Source organism: Hyla sarda, chromosome 2 (genome assembly GCF_029499605.1).
Source record: "Hyla sarda isolate aHylSar1 chromosome 2, aHylSar1.hap1, whole genome shotgun sequence".
NCBI lineage: Eukaryota > Metazoa > Chordata > Amphibia > Anura > Hylidae > Hyla > Hyla sarda.
In genome coordinates, this window is record NC_079190.1 from 288117012 (window position 1) to 288139756 (window position 22745).

Here is a 22745-nt window from a genome sequence, read left to right on the forward strand (position 1 = left end):
TGGCCCTATCCTTCGAAACTGAACTCCGCGCCCTTTTAGGCCACATGTTACTCTCGTGGCTTCAGCTTTGAGATGTCACGTCTGCCACATCCTTAACCCCTTAAGGACCAGGCCATTTTACACCTTAGGACCGGAGCGTTTTTTGAACATCTGACCACTGTCACTTTAAACATTAATAACTCTGGAATGCTTTTACCTATCATTCTGATTCCGAGATTGTTTTTTCGTGACCTATTCTACTTTATGTTATTGGTAAAATTTTGTCGATACTTGCATCGTATCATAGTGAAAAATTTCAAAATTTGCTGAAAAAATTGAAAATTTTGCATTTTTCGAACTTTGAAGCTCTCTGCTTGTAAGGAAAATGGATATTCCAAATAAAAAATTTTTTTTTTCACAAATACAATATGTCTACTTTATGTTTGCATCATAAAATTAATGAGTTTTTACTTTTGGAAGACACCAGAGGGCTTCAAAGTTCAGCAGCAATTTTCCAATTTTTCACAAAATTTTCAAACTTACTATTTTTCAGGGACCAGTTCAGGTTTGAAGTGGATTTGAAGGGTCTTCATATTAGAAATACCCCACAAATGACCCCATTATAAAAACTGCACCCCCCAAAGTATTCAAAATGACATTCAGTCAGCGTTTTAACCCTTAAGGTGTTTCACAGGAATAGCAGCAAAGTGAAGGAGAAAATTCACCATCTTCATTTTTTACACTCGCATGTTCTTGTAGACCCAATTTTTGAATTTTTACAAGGGGTAAAAAGAGAAAATTTATACTTATATTTGTAGCCCGATTTCTCTCGAGTAAGCACATACCTCATATGTCTATGTAAAGTGTTCGGCGGGCGCAGTAGAGGGCTCAGAAGCGAAGGAGCGACGAGGGAATTTTGGAGAGTACGTTTTTCTGAAATGGTTTTTGGGGGGCATGTTGCATTTAGGAAGCCCCTATGGTACCAGAACAGCAAAAAATCCCCACATGGCATACCATTTTGGAAACTAGACCCCTTGGGAAACGTAACAAGGGGTAAAGTGAACCTTAATACCCCACAGGTGTTTCACGACTTTTGCATATGTAAAAAAAAAAAAAAAAATATTTCACTAAAATGTGTGTTTCCCCCCAAATTTCACATTTTTGCAAGGGTTAATAGCAGAAAATACCCCCCAAAATTTGTAACCCCATCTCTTCTGAGTATGGAGGTACCCCATAAGTGGACCTGAAGTGCACTACGGGCGAACTACAATGCTCAGAAGAGAAGGAGTCATATTTGGCTTTTGGAGAGCAAATTTTGGTCGGGGGGCATGTCGCATTTAGGAAGCCCCTATGGTGCCACAACAGCAAAAAACCCTCACATGGCATACCATTTTGGAAACTAGACCCCTTGAGGAACGTAACAAGGAATAAAGTGAGCCTTAATACCCTACAGGGGTTTCACGACTTTTGCATATGTAAAAAAAAAAATTTTTTTTTTTCACAAAAATGTGTGTTTCCCCCCAAATTTCACATTTTTGCAAGGGTTAATAGCAGAAAATACCCCCCAAAATTTGTAACCCCATCTCTTCTGAGTATGAAGGTACCCCATAAGTGGACCTGAAGTGCACTACGGGCGAACTACAATGCTCAGAAGAGAAGGAGTCATATTTGGCTTTTGGAGAGCAAATTTTGCTCGGGGGGCATGTCGCATTTAGGAAGCCCCTATGGTGCCAGGACAGCAAAATAACCCCCACATGGCATACCATTTTGGAAACTAGACCCCTTGAGGAACGTAACAAGGTGTACAGTGAGCATTTACCCCCCACTGGTGTCTGTCAGATCTTTGGAACAGTGGCCTGTACAAAATTTTTAATTTGCACAGCCCACTCTTCCAAAGATCTGTCAGACACCTGTGGGGTGTAAATTCTCACTTCACCCCTCATTATATTCCGTGAGGGGTGTAGTTTCCGAAATGGGGTCACATGTGGGTTTTTTTTTTTTTTGCGTTTGTCAAAACCGCTGTAACAATCAGCCACCCCTGTGCAAATCACCTCAAATGTACATGGTGCACTCTCCCTTCTGGGCCTTGTTGTGCGCCCCCAGAGAAGTTTGCGCCCACTTATGGGGTATCTCCGTACTCGGGAGAAATTGCATTACAAATTTTGGGGGGCGTTTTTCCCTTTTACCTCTTGTCAAAATGAAAAGTAAAGGGCAACACCAGCGTGTTAGTGTAAAAAATTTATTTTTTTACACTAACACGCTGTTGTAGACCCCAACTTCACCTTTTCATAAGGGGTTAAAGGAGAAAAATCCCCCCAAAATTTGTAACACAATTTCTCCCGAGTACGGCGATACCCCATATGTGGCCCTAAACTGTTGCCTTGAAATACGACAGGGCTCCAAAGTGAGAGCGCCATTCGCATTTGAGGCCTGAATTAGGGACTTGCATAGGGGTGGACATAGGGGTATTCTACGCCAGTGATTCCCAAACAGGGTGCCTCCAGCTGTTGCAAAACTCCCAGCATGCTTGGACAGTCAACGGCTGTCCAGCAATACTGGGAGTTGTTGTTTTGCAACAGCTGGAGGCTCCATTTTGGAAACAGTGGCGTACCGGATGTTTTTCATTTTTATTGGGAGGAGAGGGGGGCTGTGTAGGGGTATGTGTATATGTAGTGTTTTTTACTTTTTATTTTATTTTGTGTTAGTGTAGTGTAGTGTTTTTAGGGTACAGTCACACTGGCGGGGGGGTTACAGCGAGTTCCCGCTGCGAGTTTGAGCTGCCGCGCAAAATTTGCTGCATCGCACACTTGCAGCCTGATACTCACTGTAAGCCCCCTGCCCATGTGAATGTACCCTGTACATTCACTGGGGGGGGACCTCCAGCTGTTACAAAACTACAACTCCCAGCATGCACAGTTTATCAGTGCATGCTGGTAGTTATAGTTTTGCAACAGCTGGAGGCACACGGCTGGGAAACACTGAGTTAGGAAACAGACAATGTTTCCCAACCAGTGTGCCTCCAGTTGTTGCAAAACCACAACTCCCAGCATTCTCAGACATGCTGGGAGTAGTAGTTCGGCAACATCTTTAGAGCCAGATGTTGCCGAACTACAACTCCCAGCATGCTGGGAGTTGTAGTTTTGCAACATCTGGAGGACTACAGTTTGCAGACCACTAATACAGTGGTTCCCAATCTGTGCCCTTCCAGATGTTGCAAAACTACAACTCCCAGTATGCCAAAACTGTCCAGGCATGCTGGGAGTTGTAGTTCTGCAACATCTGAAGGGCCAGATGTTACAGAACTACAACTCCCAGCATGCCTGGACAGTAAGGGCATGCTGAGGATGTGTAGTTTTGCAACATCTGGAAGGGCACAGTGGTCTCCAAACTGTGGACCTCCAGATGTTGCAAAACTGCAACTCCCAGCATGCCCAGACGCCAAGGGCTGTCTGGGCATGCTGGGAGTTGTAGTTTACAGGGTCTCAATACAGCAATGCATGTCGCTTTACGGCGACGTGCATTGCTGTAAAGGGCCCGACCGCGGCTGAAGATATACTCACCTGTCGCCGCCGCCGCCATCTTCCTCGTCGGGATCCGGGTCTTCAGGGACGAGGTAAGTACCGGGGCCGGTCCCCAGCACTCCCCCGTCCCCCGCCGCGTCCTCCGGTCTTCCTCCCGTCCTCTCCGGACTTCAAGGGGCCGGGCAGGACGGGAGGAAGTAACCGCCCCCCCTCCTGCGATTGGTCGGTAAGTTAACCGACGGATCGCAGGGGATCGGAGGAGGTGGCAGGCTTGCCACCTCGCTCCGATACTTCAGCATGGTCCTGGCTGTCTGTGACAGCCGGGATCATGCGAAATTACCGGGCGGTCGGGTCCCAGAGACCCGATCAGCCCGGTATCGCCGCAGATCGCAAGGGCGATTTCCCTTGCGATTTGCGGCGATCGCCGACATGGGGGGCCTACATGGCCCCCCTCGGCGTTTGCCCTGGATGCCTGCTGAAGGATTTCAGCAGGCATCCAGTTCCGATCTCTGCCCGGCGAGCGGCAGGGACCAGAAATACAACAGGACGTTCTCTAACGTCCTTGGGCATTAAAGCCCAGGTAGCGGGGACGTTAGAGAACGTCCTATGTCCTTAAGAGGTTAAAGGGGTACTCCCGTGGAAAATTTTTTTTTTTTTTTTTTTTTATGAACTGGTGCCAGAAAGTTAAAAAGATTTGTAAATCACTTCTATTAAAAAATCTTAATCCTTCCAGTACTTTTTAGGGGCTGTATACTAAAGAGAAATCCAAAAAAGAAATGCCTTTACTCTGATGTCATGACCACAGTGCTCTCTTCTGACCGCTGCTGTCCATTTTAGGAACTGTCCAGAGCAGGAGAAAATCCCCATAGCAAACAGTTGCTGCTCTGGACAGTGGTGGCTTCTGACAGGGATGTACTTGAGGCCTTTATCAGTGTGTGGCTACCTTGAGACTCTTTTAGAGAGTCTCAGGAGTTTTTGGCTTTGGTTGGTTGAATTGATTAATGGCCCATTGCCCTATTCATAGTACCCCCTCCCATCCCCTACAAATTCCTCTCCCTCCCCCGTCATTCTTTCCTCTTCTATCTCCTGTTTTCCTTTGGCTTTTCCTCCTTGCTTTCTCTTTCTCCTCTTTTTCTGTCTTCGGTTTTGTCTTCTCTTTATGTATTCGTTTAAGATGGGAACTAGAGATGAGCGAACTTACAGTAAATTCGATTTGTCACGAACTTCTCGGCTCGGCAGTTGATGACTTAGCCTGCATAAATTATTTCAGCTTTCAGGTGCTCCGGTGGGCTGGAAAAGGTGGATACAGTCTTAGGAAAGAGTCTCCTAGGACTGTATCCACCTTTTCCAGCCCACGGGAGCACCTGAAAGCTGAACTCATTTATGCAGGATAAGTCATCAACTGCCGAGCCGAGAAGTTCGTGGGGGGGGCAAACCCCCCACGATCAGAAATCTTATCCCCTATCCTTTTGGGTAGGGGATAAGATGTCCAGGGGCGAAGTACCCCTTTAAGTGTAATATATGAAGATAAGGCATTAACAAAGTTATGTAAGTTTTTGCAAAATGTAGACTAAGAATACACAAGGTTCTACCACACAGTCAGCAGTCATATGGTAACATAACAGGGGGATCAGACCTAAAGCGGGTTTCGGAGGCTATCCTTCAGGCAGTAAAACCAGATCGTAGGGAAATGGAGACACCAAGAGGACAAGACTTCCGGGCTTTATTTCTAGTGGTAGGGTGTCATTTTTGGTAAATTAAGTAGTTTTCAAATATGTTAGGGATGGTATAGGCCAGGTATAGGCAACCTTCGGCACTGCAGATGTTTTGGACTACATCTCCCATAATGCTCTTCCAGCTAAAATGCTGCCAAAGAATCATGGGAGATGTAGTCCAAAACATCTGCAGTGCCGAAGGTTGCCTATGCCTGGTATAGGCTAGAACATGGAGGTTGTGCAGTAAGAAAAGACAAATACACAGTGAAAAAGAAGTTTCTCGCACTTTTTTTTGAGGTGGATGTCATAAAGTTATAAAATATACAGTATGTTGGATTACAGACCATATTATTAGTTACTAGAAAAATACACTGTGGCCTAAGGATGCTTTCAAACATAGCAGGTATGTTTGTGAGAATTACCCACGTTTTTTAATTCCTTTATTGACAACAAAGTTTTTACAGGTTTTTGACACATTTTACCAGGGAAAACCACATGGCAAAAAACACATTGAAAAACCAATGATAATTTGCATTAGCACCGTGGGCAGTTTAGCCCCCTCAGAGTTGCCATTGTGAGACCACCCCATTTTCTCATACATACATACAATGCAATATTTGCTTCTCTGAAAAGCGGAATTGTACAGAGAGTATTAGATTGTGAAAGAAGAGCTGTATGTACGATGGAGCTATTTGCTGTGTCACATTGACTGTAGTGTTGAAGGGGTTACAGCTGCAGTATCTGGCTGCGGGCTCTGAGCTGTAACCAATGAGATGTGGAGAAGTGGTGTGCCAGCCTTTCACACCTGGATCTCTTGGCAGCTTTCTGTCTCTCTGTTAATCCCTCTAGGGCCTGCAGCCTCCGCCTGCATGATCAGGCCAGCACTGGCCTCTGAAGTGGGGGGATATAGTGACTCCTCCCCCAGACATGAGGCAGATACCAACAGTAAACATACTGACAGTCTTCATGAAAAGAATATAGATGTGTATATATGAGACAAAGTCAGAAGTGACTCACAAGCAGTTGGGCCTATAGAATAGGATCGGAGCATGCTGCAAAGAGCACTTTCCTCTGTGTCGGTCCATGTCTGAGGTTATTCCTGCCTGCATTATGATCCGTCCTGTGTACATATGTGGTAAAATATACAGACCGAGGCCCAGTGACCGAGCTGGCAGGTCCAAGATACATACTGGAACAAATACACAATCCGCTTTGTCCAGCTGAAGCCCTTCTCTGCCAAGCAAAGAACAGTTTATATCCAAAAAAGCTTCCGAACTTTCTGTAACTGGAAATGCAGCATTTCAGCTTATGTCCTATAACTGTATAAATAGTATGCTTTTTGTTACTGATATGTACCACACCACCCTGTGTTATTAATACATATGCACATTGACTAGGATTTGTAGTTGTGATTGTTCCTTGACAATGTGGATGTGTATGCTGGTATCAGAATAGACTGGTCATGTTGGTTAAGTTAATGGAATAATAACCTGTCTATTTAATTTTCATCAGTCACAGGTTTATGGTGTGCACTGGGCAGACAGAGCTTTTTGTGTGGCTTTTATAAAGCGCAGGTTGTCGTGTGTACAGCCGATTAGTAAGTCTTGTGGCTAACAGTGCATGCTGGGAATTGCTAATTAAGGATGTCCGGCAGAGACTCAACTCTCCTCCCGCCTCTCTGGCAAAACATTACATCCTGTCTATCTGCAGAGCTATCCAGAACATTCTGCTTCTGCTCAATTCCCCTTCACTCTCTCCCTTTCTACCTCTGATGTGATCAGAGATCTGCAGAATGAGCGTTATCAGCAGAAGACTGCATATTATCTCTGCATTAATAGTACCTTATAACATTGGGTTTGTTAATATATTAAATAGGATTTGGTACCAACACTTGAATGATTTTAGTGTCTGCATTGTCAGTGATGTGCAGTTCTCAGTGTGATTTAATATACAGAACCACCATTGTGTACAGGAGTCATCTCTCACCACAGTCCAGCTGACAACAACAGGACATAGTGATAACGGTTACAATGATCATATCTGATTTGTCTTCTGACCTCTGTTCACAATTGTTTCCACAAATGTAGTGTGTAATTCCCATTATAGGGTATAAGCACATTTCTAAGCATACCACCAATCGTCCATAGACCTCTAAGGATATACACCCCAGTGTTTCCCAGTTCTGAGTGCTGTATGCTATTAAGTTTCATCAACTTCCAGGCAGCACACTGCATCTCACTTTTTTAGTACAGCCCTTTACTTACACCCTGCTGAGACAGAGTGACTTGAATAACTTACTCAAACATTGGATTGCAAGCTATATGTATGTGTGCAGATGAGACTTGCTCACTAATAAAGTCTTGTGATTACTGCAAGCTCTACATGAATTCAAGCAACCAAATGTAAGTCTGTCTCAAGATACATTGCCTTAATGAACAAGTTACCTACTGCCCATAAAAGTATTTGGGAAGCTCAGGGGTGAAGAGGGAGCTGGGGGGGGGGGGGGGGGGTAGAGTGGCTGAAGAGAGACAGAAGCAGATATAGAGACGCACAGAGACTGCAGGAGTTTGTAGTTTAAAGTTTACTCTGCTTAATACTGTTCTATAATGTCCTCCTTGCTACTTTTGCTTTTCAGGGTGAACTATAAAGACACAGGGGAAGGAACCGGATTTCCTCTTCTTTGTGTGTACAAAATATGGGATCTATTATAGTGGCTAGTCTACACCCACTAGCTCAGGGTCAATTTAAAATTAGAGAAAAGAAATCTAGTGAAAAATGCAATTAAACAACATTATATATTGGCCAGAAATAGTGCTGCACCTCATGTACACGCACATCAGCTTATCCTTAATATTAGCTGATACGACAGGTATGTTTTATGTATTTACATAACTGGACAGGGTTATTCAAAAAGGTGGCTGGAAAATTAGAGCATAACACAAATGAAAGGACACACTAACTATAAAAGTTTTTTTTTTCTACACCATTCAAGTGATTTTCCATTGGTGATGTCTAGGTGATGTGGCAAATGTCTAGGCGATAGTCCAGTTCTCTCCATAAGCATGTCTGGAAATGGGTGTTCCTCTGGCTTGGCATATATTCCCTGTCAGTTTCCAAGACTCCTAGTTGGAATGAAAAACTGACTTTGAGGGAAAGCCACTTGGAAAAAGTGGTGAGAGCTGCTTTTAATATCCCCTTTTCCCAGCATATCCTTTGATATGGACTCCACTGTTTTAGTAATGTATTGTCTCAGGTTGAACAGATCCACTTAGTCCTTGATCATGGAGGCCAGCACAACAGTAGTAAACCATTGTTTCTGGTGTGGCCAATCTAATATTCTTAGTGTTTTGGTATTGGCACATATGCAAGTGGGAATGTGGAGGTGCACCATCCTTTTAGAGGAAGAACTGCCAAATGTGATCTGTGGCATAAGCCATTCCTTTAATATGTCCATGTAGGAATGACCAGTGATAGTATCCTTGGAAAAAAGTCCAGTGACTCTCCCTCAATTTTGAGCATTGGTTATAGGAAGTGCGGGGAGATTTGAGAGTTTGCCAGGACTAGGCAGTCTGTGTCCTGACGTCTAAATGTTCCCCATCTCAAATTCTGCCACCCTAAGCACTCGCCCATGAGTACTTTACTGTAAATATGATAAAACCAGAATTCCTGCAAAGAACAAGCAGAGTAATGGAGGCGCTGAGACCAGGATAAAAGTAAGGATCCTTTATTCCCACAATGCAACGCATTTCGCGGAAGTTCCGCTTCATCAGACATTGCCTGATGAAGCGGAACTTCCGCGAAACGCGTTGCATTCTGGGAATAAAGAATCCTTACTTTTATCCTGGTCTCAGCGCTTCCATTACTCTGCTTGTTGTTTGGAGGAATTCTGATTTTATCGTTAATGCTTGGTGCGGAGCAGCTGCAGAGACCTGCCTAATTTTATCTTCATGCTCATTTCCATGGTTGTACTTGGACAGAAGTGCAACCTCATCTGGTAAGCGCAATTCACATTGTTGCTTTTGTCCTGTTAACCCTAAGATCTTACACTACTGAGCGCATCCCTTTGTCTTTTTCATATTCTTACTGTAAATATGGGGCAGATAACATGTCTTATTCTTTCTGAATATGGTCATTACTTGAGGCATTCACGTTGCATTATAACGTGTAGTATGGAGTTAATCTCCGGATCAGTAAAATCCTTCAGGAATATTTTGGGCTAATTTAGTTCCAGTAAAATTGGTCTTCCTGTGGGTGTATACACTTCAGATTTGAACCCCAAATGAGGACAGGGATTGTGAAATATGTTGGTGTGCTGTATACATTTTAGAGGATTATAACCACCAGCCCTGACGTGTGGATCCACATGTTTGTGCAGAATGTTTGTTACCAAGGAGACGTCAGGCTAACCACTTGGAGTCCATTTGTGCTAGTGCCTGCTACAGCTTCATCATATTTATTTATTTATTTTACTTTTCTGACATATTCTGAGCTGAATTTAAGGAATACAGAACGATGTCTTTCTGGAATACACCCTGTTTACATGCATCTGGAAGAAGAGAATTTTTGAAGTGACTTATTAACCTATGTTCTGTAGAAACTGCTGTATAACCCATTGCATGCACTTTTATTTTATTTTACTTTTTTAACAAATTTATTGTGAATTGTGTAGACTGTTGAATGTATCAAAGGATATTGATTCTCCATGAGTAATTGACCATTCTCATTAAAATGTAATATATCAGTAGACTTCCTGGTTAAAACTCGCACTATTTAGAAAGTTTATAAATGCATGTTATTGTAGAAGACAGAGTTATAGACCTGTGGTGTACTAACTGATGACTCTGTATTTTACCAGAATGCCGTTGGTTGCCCGCTGTATTGAGCCGCGCCATGTGTGCCGGCAGAAGCTTCCCATTGTCCAAAGTGAACTGGAATGTATGACAAACCTCACACTGTCTAATGTCATTCGCCAACTAGGAAGCCTTAGTAAGTGAATGGCTTTTTCCACTGATATGTAAAATACAACAATTTAAGGGATATTTCTATCTCATAGATAGACAAACAATGTGTCCGCAGATAAGAACCATTTGGCCCATCTAGTCTGCCCAATAAAATCTCCTTTAAGTTATCTACATCTACAGGATAGTGATCAGTGGGGTCAAACTACTGGGACCCCCAACAGTCCTGCTCCCGTTCGCCCGTTATTAGCCTGTACTTCCTGGTTATGGGCATGATATGCGCACATCTATAAACTACATCTCCTGGCAGGCAGAGAGCATTCTACACGAAGTAACATGGCCGTGGACAGCTATAATCACTGCTTCTAATTTCAATAATGTACACCCCACAGCAGATTACAAACACGCCCTGCTGTGCTTGCTCTCTTCCCCTCTACTCACAGCTCCAAGTGCTCGGACCGAGGCTACACTGTTCTTGTGCTTGGCAGGCGAAGTACTTGGCTGGAGGGGGCAGCACAGCAGAGCCAATCTCCGCTGCACACACACAGGGGGATGATGAATATTCATTAGATGGGCATGTCCAAAACATTTAATTTTTTTTTATTTTAAAAACTAGTACATCATCGTGGATGGGCAGTCGGACCACTAGGTACTATAACTGTTTTAAATACTGCAGTTGAAGGCCGAAAACCAAGTAATCTTCAATGTCCACGATTACCGGCACCTATAGGACGCAGGCTGGACTCTCTATACATTCTCACTCGACCCATGACATAGATGTAAGTCCTGTGTTGGTACTGCAGTCTGCCCATTCCCTTAATTACCTTTGTCACCCTTCTCTGCCCCCGCTCCAGTTCGGCCAAGTCCTTATATACATGTGCCCAAAATTAAGCACAATATTCTAAGTGTGGTGTGACTTCATCTGTACGGAGGCAAATCTTTGTTCTCGCCTATTGTGTCTACACCTTTTTAAATGCATTGCATTACTTTATTTGCTTTGGTATCAGCTGCCTGGTGCTGCTCACTAATATCAAAGGGGTATTCCTCTAGTAAACTTTTTTTTTTTTATCAACTGGTGTCAGAAAGTTAAACAGGTTTGTAAATAATTTTTATTTAAAATTCTTAATCCTTCCAGTACTTCCAAAGGAAGTTCTTTTCTTTTTGAATTTCTTTACAGGCTGACCACAGTGCTCTCTGGTGACAGGAACTGTCCAGAGCAGGAGAGGTTTGCTATGGGGATTTGCTCCTACTCCGGACAGTTCCTGACATGGACAGGTGTGTCAGCAGAGAGCACTGTGATGGACAGAAAATAAATTCAAAAATAAAATTAATTTCCTGTGGAGTATATAGCATCTCATAAGTGCTGGAAGGATTAAGATTTTTATATAGAAGTATACAAATCTGTTTTAACTTTTTGGCACAAGTTAATTTAAAAAACTTATACCCCCAAGTCCTTATCAGTGGTAGTTTTACTATTTAACACCGTTATTAGGGATGTCCCCATACTAGCATCGGTGTCGGGGCTGATACCCGGTATTTGCATGGTATCGGGGACTCTTCTAATGTCCCCGATACCAAAGCCAATACGTGATGGAGTGCTTCACTGCTTCTCTGATCTGTATCATGCTGCAGCCCTGTTCTGCCATTCCCTTTTACTGCTGCCGCTCCGTTCTGCCGTCTGCATCATGTGGTCTTATGGAGGAGCATGTGACACGCACGTCACTCCACCTGCTCCCCTGCGCCCAGCGTAATGCTATGGAGGAAGCAGAGGGACGTGTGTGTCACATGCTCCTCTATAAGACCACAGGATGCAGACGGCAGAACGGAGCTGCAGCAGTGAAGGGGGCAGCGGAGCGGCGACAGGCAAGTAAGCAACTACAAGGGGGGGGGGGGTCCTGCTGGCTAAAAGGGGGGGGGGTCCTGCTGGCTAAAAGGGGGGGGGGGTCCTGCTAGCTACAGGAGGGCTGATACAAATGTCTGCAGGGGGGCTGTGGTTTACAGGGTGGGCTGCTGTCTACGGGGGGGGGGGGGGGCTGCTGTATAATGTCTGCAACTATCTATACTACTTACAAGGGGATACTACCTACTATTAAAGACAATCTTACAGCAGAGTCACCTGCACTTAAAGGGGTACTCCGGTGCTTACACATCTTATCCCCTATCCAAAGGATAGGGGATAAGATGCCTTATCGCGGGAGTCCCGCAGCTGATTACAAACGGGGAGCCGCGTGCATGATCATGGGCGTCTCCAGCTGCGGGACTCCCGCGATAAGGCATCTTATCCCCTATCCTTTGGATAGGGGATAAGATGTGTAAGCACCGGAGTACCCCTTTAAATTTATAGGTAGATAATGCAGGTGACCCGGTTTCTACTGCTGCTCACATACTGCTGATGTGATCATCAGTCATTGGTCTCGCCGCCAATACAAATTCCCTGTTCTGTCCAATGGATAAGAGAGAAATCTTGGCTCATACTACAGCAGCCGCCTCCATTGTACACTACAAGGACCAACATATACGGTAAACAGCGCCAGAAACCCGCGTCGCCCTGGTGTAAGATTCCCTTTAAAATATAAGTACACGTACTTGGTATCGGCGAGTACTAGAATTAAAGTATCAGTACTCGTACTCTGTCTTAAAAAAATGGTATCGGGACATCCCTAACCATTATATATCTTGTTGCTTAGGCCCAAGTGCATATCCTTACATGTATCCCTATACAAACTTCACTTGCCATGCCTGTGCCCAAGCCTCCAGTTATTCTCCTCTGTGGTGATCACCTTATCCAGTTTAATGTCATCTACTAATAATTAAATTCTACTCAATAACCCCTTCACAAGGTCAGTAATAAACATTGAATAGAAGAGGTCCCAATACTGAGGACCTTTGCGGTACCCCAATGTTGTGACCCACTTGGAGTATGTTCCATCAGTAACCACCCTTTATATCACTGATATCCTTAGTCCCAACATCCTTATTTTATGTACCAACCTTTTGTGTGGCACAGTATGAAATGCTTTAGAAATGTCCAGATGTACAACATCCACAGCTTCAACCAGTCCAAACTATAACTGACCACCTTATCAGATTAGTCTGAAAGGACTAATCCCTCATAAATCAATAGGGTAGATATTGCTCACATGACCTATTTAGGAAGTTATTAAAAATGTACCGTATCCCAGTTTATTTCTCTAAGGCCTTGTCTTAGTTGTTGAAAAGTAGCCTTGCTGAAGGCAAGCATTTATTTTTTTTTTTTATTTTTTTTTGTAGCTTTGCTACTAAACCTTTTATTGAAAGATAACTGAAAACTTATTATGTTGTGGTCACTAGTATAACCCTGACAGGCATAGCTAGTTGGGCTGTGCCTACGCAGAGCACAGTCACCTTTCATAGCCTATGGTACTTCGCGATCATGTTGCCATGATGCTGAGGTTACTACTGACTACAGCATCTAACTGGTTAGCTGGCTGGAGCTGAGCACAGTTCTGCATCTGACAGTTGTGACAGGAGCCTGGCAACATGTCAAAGTACCAGTGAGTCAGGGTCATCCTCATGACGTACCTGGTATGTCAGATTGCTGTTAAGTACTTGCGATCCCAATGTTTCAAGTACAGCCATATCTGGGAACAGTTTACATATTTTCGTTTATGCTTCTGTAAATCTGATAAATATAACCACCCTTCTTTCTGAAGGTCGCTATGCAGAGGATATATTTGGAGAGTTGTTCAATGAAGCAAGTCTGTTTGCGCAGCGTGTGGGAACGCTGGGTGAGAGAGTGGAGAAGCTACAGGTCAAAGTGACCCAACTGGATCCTAAGGAGGAAGAAGGTAAGAAGTTTGAAAATCCATCAGACTATAAGAATATAAGAGTCTGTTATGTAAAACTACAATAACAGACATTTATCAAGCGATTCAGTTAATTATTTTTTTACTAAAAATGTTGCACAAATGTCGCACCTGCGACTACGCGATTTTTCGTGCAACATTTTGACTGGAAAGCGAGAAAAGAAACTTAACTACGTAGTAATTTTAAAATGGATAGACTATGGGTAGTCTGGTATTTATTAACTGCGACAGTCGCAACTGCGCAAAAATGTCGCAACAAGGTTAAAAATTGACTAAATTTACTCCAGCTCAAACATGGAGCAGAAAAGGCTACTACCCGCCTGCGCCGCACATCTCCCATCTGTCTGCTACCTGTAGCAAGACTACAACTCCCAGCATGTCCATACAGTGAGTGCATTCTGGGAGTTGTAGTATTGTAGCGGGCGGACAATGTGCGGCACGCGCGGGTGGGTGGAAGACGGGGGGGGGGGGGGGGGGTGGAGGTATGTACAGCAGTGTCCCCATCCCCTTCATTATCTTAGGGTAGCGGGGACAGAATCAGAGGAGCCCGGGCGGCTGCAGAGTGATGCCAGCCCGGGCTCCTTTTAACATACCTCTGAGCCACGGATACCGCGACTCCACCAGATGTTAAAAGGAGCCCGGGCTAGCCACACTTCAGTCGCCCAGGCTCCTCATATATCCTGCGGCGCCGTGGTAAGGAGCCCGGGCTAGCCACACTTCAGCTGCCCGGGCTCCGTCAACTATTAACTCAGCAGCGCCTGGTAAGGAGCCCGGGCTGACATAACTCAGCAGCCCCCCCGGGACTCCCACAGCCGGGCAGGGAGATGTGTAGGTGCCGTCCCTGCCATCCCTCAGCACTGCGGTACACGCCGAGAGATGGCAGGGACGGCTTCTGCACATCTCCCTTCCCGGCTGCAGTGTTATGTCAGCCCGGGCTCCTTATCACAGCGCAGCGGAGTTTGGTGTAATTTCATATTTCCTGCTGTGTCACGTGCCCCTGCAGGAAATATTAAATTACAGTGATTCTCTGATCACTGCAGCCAGGGAGCAGAGCGCATTACCACCCGCTTCCCTGGCTGGCAGGAATACAACTCCCAGCATGTCCTTACAGTAAGGGCATGCTGGGAGAGTTGTAGGGGGGTGGGGGCGGGTGCTTGTCACCTGCCCCCTGCCGCACAACTACAGCTTCCAGCAGGCCCTTACAGTAAGGATATGCTGGGAGTTGTAGTCATGTGGTGCGGGAGATTGTCAACCCCCCCCCCCCCACACACACACACACATACACACAACTCCCAGCATGTCCTTACTGTAAGGGCATGCCGGGATTTGTAGTTGTCACCCGCGCCCCTACAGCTCGCAGCATGTCCTTAATGTAAGGACATGCTGGGAGTTGTAGTTGTGCGGCAGGTGACAGGCTTGTCACCCACCCCCCTTCAACTCCCAGTATGCCCTTACAGTGGGGATATGATGGGAGATGTAGTCATGTGGTGCGGTAGATTGTTTCCCCCCCCCCCCCCACACTAAAACTCCCAGCATATCCTTACTGTAAGGGCATGCTGGGAGTTGTAGTCATGGGCGGGTGACAATAAATGTATTAACCTATTTTTCTTTCTTTTTTTATTTCTCATTTCAGATCCGTGTATCCTGTGGACTACTTCGGATTCGGTGGACTGCTTCGATGACCAGCGTTTTTTAAAATCTGTTTAATGTTAATAAAATGGTTAACAAGGGCTTGAGGGGGAGTGTTTTTTGGAATAAATTTTTTGCAACCTGTTGTGTTTTTTTTTTTTTTATTTACTTGACAAGCTTAGTAGTGGAAGCTGTCTTATAGACTGGGTCCATTAGTAAGCTGAGGTTTAGCGTTAGCCACAAAAACAGCTACCGCTAAACCCCAATTATTACCCCGGTACCCACCGCCACAGGGGTGCCGGGAAGAGCCGGTACCAACAGGCCCGGAAATATGGCGCTCCTGGGCCTAGGCAGTAACAGGCTGGTGTTATTTAGGCTGGGGAGGGCCAGTAGCAATGGTCCTCGCCCACCCTGGTAACGTCATGCTGTTGCTGCTTGGTTGGTATTTGGCTGAAAATAAAAATAGGGGGGACCCTATGCATTATTTTTTTTTATATATAATTATTTATGCAAAAAAAAAAAAAAGATTCCCCCTATTTTATTTTTAGCCAAATACCAACCAAGCAGCAACAGCCTGACCTTACCAGGGTGGGCGAGGACCATTGTTACTGGCCCTCCCCAGCCTAAATAACGCCAGTCTGTTACCGCCTAGGCCCAGAAGCGCCATATTTGACGCTCCGGGCCTGTTGGTACCGGCTCCTCCCGGCCCCCCCGTGGTGGTGGGTACCGGGTTAATAATTGGGGGTTAGCGCTTGATGTCTAGGGGGCTAATGCTAAGCCTCAGCTTAGTAATGGACTCTGTCTATAATACAGCTTCCACTACTAAGCCTGTCAAGTAAATAAAAAATTAAAAAACGTTTAAAAAAAAATGTTATTCCAAAAAACACTCTCCCAAAAGTCCTCATTAACCATTTTATTAACATTAAACCAAAAAAATGCTGATCACTGCACTCCCCTGAATCTAAAGTAATCCACAAGATAAACGGATCTGAAATGAGAAGAAAAAAAATGAATTAGTACATTTAGGGGGTAAAAAGCGGTTAGAAATGTATATATACATATATATATATCACATTTTTTTTCAAAGCTTCAAATTTGTGTTCTGAAGTAATTTATTGGTTTTTGCTTATGTATGCTAAAAAAAAATGGTATTCAAAAGTGATCTATTGGTTTTTGCTTATGTAAGCCAAATTTATCAACCCTGTGATAGTATAATAAATGTGTCACACATAAGCAAAGCCAAAAGCAAGAAAAAAAAACTACAGAACTTGCTTACCAAAGCAACGATGATAAATGTCCCCCAATAAGATGGCAAGTATTAGTCTTTTCAGAATGCTTTTTGTAGAATGTTTCATGAGTGGCTGTGTTGGTACCTAGTTTATATTAAATGGTGATTCAACTCTAAATATGCTTGATAACGTGTCCTCTTCATAATGGCTATTAAGATTTTCTTTTCCCCCACAGTTTCTTTACAAGGTATAAACACAAGAAAAGCATTCCACAGTAATACCTCACAGGATCAGCAACTGTTTGTGCGGGACTCTCTATCTATTCCGGTCTATGAAACCTATATCACATGTGACATGCCCCCACCACTCAACATCCTATCGCCTTACAGGTAGGGAAAGGTTGTAAAGGTACACTTTATAAAAGTGTATAATATGTGCTCTTTTCTGAAGCATAACTTTATTCCGCTTATAGGGAAGATGGGAAAGAGGCACTGAAGTTTTACACTGACCCCTCATATTTCTTTGACCTATGGAAGGAGCAGATGTTGCAAGACACCAAGGATATCATGAAAGAAAAGCGTAAACATAGGGTAAGGAGCTGTCATATTCTAAGTAAACTTGTCCTTACATTCTGCAGTTGGGAATGGTTTCTGCCAAACTAGTCACATATGTTTGTGTATAGGTGACACAACCTAGTGTCTTAGAAGGAAAAATGAGCTGTCTCTACCAAGGGAAAGCACATTTGGCTGTATTTTCACCTTGTAGAGGCATATAAGGTTATACTTAAAGTGTAAGTCCATAGTTTGCCTTTCGCCCTTTCTGCAAAGATCGTTGCAGAGAGATGCAGCTCACGCTGGGCGATACAGTTGCCGAGACAACTTTATGAATCAGTCCATTAAGTTAAGTAACTTTAAAGATAAATGGAAGACAATCTTCTGACCTATATCATGAACCCAGAGATCTTCTTATTTGCATAGCATAAATTCCCACTCATTTAATTGAGCAGAGCCAGCCCTCCAAAAATTAAAGGTCCGTGACGGTTATTCATTTTGCATGTGCTCCCAGTTTTTTTCAGAAACAATATTTTCAGCAACAGTTTTGTATAGCAAAAACCTTCAAACTTTTTTTTCTGTCTTCCTTTCAGTCTATGGACATGATTTAGAGTGGACACAAGATACGTTTTTCTATAGTGACTCATTACTAGAATAGGCTTTCTCTCAGTCTCTACCTAATCTACATACACAATACTACCCTCTCTTATACAACGTTGCATGCACTTGGTGCTAAAAGATTACCCAAGAATGCAATGCTAAATAACCCTTAAATTCAGGAGGGCCAACATTTAAAATATGGTAAAGAAGGGTATCTGCTCACTTTTCCACATCACACATTACAGACCTTCAAATCCTGCAGGACACAGCTAGGTTCACAAATGTCTTTTGTGCATTCGGGAAGTCTGAAGGGGACCAGAAGTATAAGTGCCATCAAAACTGGAATTTAAGTAGAATTTTCCATTTGATCAACACAGTGTACACTGTACCTTGCAAAATACCTTTTTATTGTAGCACAAACAATGAGAACAATAAAAAGTTGACATTGGATACAGATTCTCCCACCTCAGCTGTTGATCTTTGCAGCAGCTCCAGAGTTACCATGGGCCCTCTTGGTTGCTTCTCTGATTTTATTTTCCTTTTGCCGGGTAAGTCAGTTTAGGTGGCCAGCCTAGCCTTGGTAGGTTTGCAGTTGTCATTTTTTTTTTTTAAAACTCTGAGGCCCTCACAGAACAGGTGTATTTGTTCTAAGATTAAATAGCGGACAGGTGGACACTACTTACTAATTATGTAATTTTCTAATGTGACCTGTGAAAGCAATTGAATGCTCCAGATCTTTGTTAGGTGTTTCACAGTAAAGGGGGTGAATACATACGTACTCAAAGTAATTTTGAAATCCATGTATTATTTTTTCTCCACTTCCAAATGATTTACTTTTTTGTGTTGGTCCATTACATAAAATCCTCTTGAAATTTTTTTTTTAAAAAAGCAATTAGTGGTGCCAGTAAACTTTGGTTCTTCCCCCTATGCTCCTTCCCACAGATTATTCTTATAAAACTGATTTTCCTTTTTCAGGAATGGATTGGATGGAGGCAATAATTTTGCCAAAATTATAGTTGAGGAATTCACATAGCAAAGAGATATATATATATATATATATATATATATATATATATATATATATATAATTATCTAGCCATACGCTGTCAAGTCACTCATTGGTACCTGGAGCAGAGTTCAGTTTGACATTAGTGGCGACTCCTAGGTCCAATGGGATTCCCTCTCGCCTTCCTCTTGCTTTCCTCTTCTTGTTTTCCACTTCTGACTACTAGATGGACGAACTTTATATGTACTGCCAGATGCTGGCAGGTACACTCAGATCTGTCACCGCCACCACCACTGGAGACTTTCTTTTTTCTATAAGAATCATTCATGTAGATGATTTCTCTTCCTATTAGGAGGTTGTCAACTACTGAGCGATCAACCCTCCAGTCTCATCACTTTGCTATTTTCCTCCTAAATGTGATGAGCAATCTATAGTTTATGATGTGCTGATATAATTCATATGTAACACACAACTGGTCTTGGTGTTTTTTTTTTTTTTTTTGTTCCATCTGGAAAATGGAAAAGCTTTATTAGCTTAAGAAAAGCATACAGAATAGACACACATTACATTATGAATTAATGGTGAAATGTTTTTCTAAAAATAGATTAAAAAGACCACATATTCCAGTTCAAACAATATTATTATATTTGAAAACTTTTACTATGATCATACTCATATACAAATGCTGGTATTTTAAGCTGTTCAACTGTTAGCATATATTTCTTTAAACATAAAATGTTATTTAACATAGTTTTCACATTATGTATGTGTTCGTCTTCATATCTTCTTTGTCAGAAGTAAATTTTGAAACAAAAGAGCCCAATGTGCCTGCTCATGTCATGCTACCAAGCACAATCTATCTTGGTGTTTGCTGTAAAGACAGATGAACAGAGGTGTCAAAGAGTGAAACAGGATGGGAGGTGGAGGACGAGAAAAAGCATACAGTGGCTCATTACAGGAGGACTAGCAGTTGCTAGTAGACGTTCATAAACTGCTTAAAAAAAAAAAAACCTTGACAACCAGCAGGCTTCTGTGTTGGGGTTTAAGTCCTTGAACTTATCGTACACATTTTCCTTTTGCTTTTTAGAGAGAAAAGAAGGACAATCCAAACCGCGGGAATGTGAATCCTCGGAAAATACGAACACGAAAAGATCAGTGGGAACAATTGAAGATGGGGCCAGAATTTGTGGATGCAAAAACTCAACAGTCTGGGTATGGTTCAACAGACACAGGCGTGTAGTAAACAAGATTTTAGATTACAAAACTAAAATATCTAACAGATTATACAGAGCATTAGCAGGCCAAACCTTTTATTGGTTTACGAAGTGCTGTTTTAAATCAACAATTCTTAGCATAAGTTATTTTTTGTGTTTTTCAGAATTGAAGTAACTCACAATGGATCTGTCAGTCCCATAGATACAGGAGATATAAATCATTACCCTCCTCCACCTCCAAGTGAAGTTGTCATGCCTAGCCCACCCCCAGTTCCTGAGGACCTTTTGCCACCTCCTCCAATGGAATTCGGGTAAGGACCACAGAAATACCAATAAACCGCAATTTTAGAAGTAATATTAAGGATTAATGTATATAATTTCCTATAATGATAGTCATAGATGTGTGCAAAGGCTTTTTATAAATAAAGGGGAGATCCTGCAAAAAGTAATCTTCTATCATTGAAGCATGTTAGGAAATTACAGTTATGAGCTTCTGGCCTTTGACAGTTTTTCTACATTATAAAGCATTTCATCACAGGAAATTTTAAAGATAAGTTAAAATACTGAGGAGTTTACTTACCGTATATACTCGAGTATAAGCCGAGTTTTTCAGCACGATTTTTCGTGCTGAAAACACCCCCCTCGGCTTATACTCGAGTGAACTCCCCCACCCGCAGTGGTCTTCAACCTGCGGACTTCCAGAGGTTTCAAAACTACAACTCCCAGCAAGCCAGGGCAGCCATCGGCTGTCCGGGCTTGCTGGGAGTTGTAGTTTTGAAACCTCCGGAGGTCCGCAGGTTGAAGACCACTGCGGCCTTCAACATCATCCAGCCCCCTCTCACCCCCTTTAGTTCTGAGTACTCACCTCCGCTCGGCGCTGGTCCGGTCCTGCAGGGCTGTCCGGTGAGGAGGTCGTCCGGTGGGATAGTGGTTCCGGGCTGCTATCTTCACCGGGGAGGCCTCTTCTAAGCGCTTCGGGCCCGGCCTCAGAATAGTCACGTTGCCTTGACAACGACGCAGAGGTGCGTTCATTGCCAACGTACTTCTGCGTCGTTGTCAAGGCAACGGCTCTATTCCGGGCCGGAAGCGCGGAGAAGAGGCGCCCCCGGTGAAGATAGCAGCCCGGAACCACTATCCCACCGGACCACCTCCTCACCGGACAGCCCTGCAGGACCGGACCAGCGCCGAGCGGAGGTGAGTACTCAGAACTAAAGGGGGTGAGAGAGGGCTGGATGATGTTGAAGGCCGCAGTGGTCTTCAACCTGCGGACCTCCGGAGGTTTCAAAACTACAACTCCCAGCAAGTCCGGACAGCCGATGGCTGCCCGGGCTTGCTGGGAGTTGTAGTTTTGAAACCTCTGGAGGTCCGCAGGTTGAAGACCACTGAGGGCGAATGATGAGAAGAGGATGATGAAGGGGGGGTGTGGGGATGATGAAGGGGGGTGGGGATGATGACAAGGGGATGATGAAGGGGGGGTGTGGGATGATTACAAGGGGATGATGAAGGGGGGGATGTGTGGGATGAAGGGGGGATGTGTGGGATGATGAAGGGGGGATGTGTGGGATGATGACAAGGGGATAATGATGATGAGGATGTTAATGACGGGCCTGGATGATGACAGGGGGGGATGAGGTATTTCCCACCCTAGGCTTATACTCGAGTCAATAACTTTTCCTGGGATTTTGGGTTGAAATTAGGGGTCTCGGCTTATACTCGGGTCGGCTTATACTCAAGTATATACGGTAAGTGTTTTATCACTTTGTATAGCAATTCAGCGAATTTGCTCAGGAAATATAATGTTGGTTTCAAAAATAAGTGCGTTGTATTTCCCTACATAGCTGGTGGGAAAAAGCGCTCCTCTGATGGTGGAAACGATTGAAAGTCAGTTTTTAACCCCTTCCCGCTATAGGACATATGCATATGTCCCAGCAACTGACATGTTCGCGCACTGGGACGTATGCATACATCCTAGCGATCTGCTGCACTGCCGCGATTGCGCCGGTCCCTGCAGCATTAACCCCATAGATACCGTGATCAATCCTGATCACGGCATCTAAGGTGTTGACGGGGAGCACGCTCCCCCTGTTCACCAACGGCGGCGGCGCGAAACCATTGCGGGTCGCCGTTGGTTGCTATGGCAGAAGCTGGATCGCACAGGCTGTAGTGTGTGCAGCAGATCAGGTATACTGTGCTGCAGTACAAATTTATTGCTGCATAGTATAACCTGTAAAAAGTGAAAAATAAAATTAATAAAAGATTTTTCAATACATGTATGAAGTGTAACAAAATTAATAATGTCCCTTTTCTCAATAAAACCCTGTATTGTCATCAAAAACACAAATCATATACATATTAGGTATTGCCACTTCCGTAATGACGTGTACTATAAAATGAATGGCAGAAAAGGAATTTTGCTCAGAAAAGGAAAAAGAACATAGAAAGCTATATAAAATGGGTATCACCATAATCGTGCTGGCCCACAGGATAAATATAACATC

The 22745-nt window shown here is 43.7% G+C and overlaps 1 protein-coding gene across 1 annotated transcript in view; it reads left to right on the forward strand.

Annotated features, from left to right (window-relative positions):
- The window catches only part of WASF2 (WASP family member 2), a 54801-nt gene that overhangs the window by 25838 nt on the left and 6218 nt on the right, over positions 1-22745 (forward strand). Inside the window, exons 2-7 of the mRNA XM_056557386.1 lie at positions 10071-10201; positions 13866-14000; positions 17112-17265; positions 17349-17466; positions 20121-20245; positions 20412-20558. Of these exons, the coding sequence (XP_056413361.1) occupies positions 10072-10201; positions 13866-14000; positions 17112-17265; positions 17349-17466; positions 20121-20245; positions 20412-20558 (809 nt within the window). The 5' untranslated portion in view covers position 10071. The remainder of the gene's footprint in view (positions 1-10070; positions 10202-13865; positions 14001-17111; positions 17266-17348; positions 17467-20120; positions 20246-20411; positions 20559-22745) is intronic.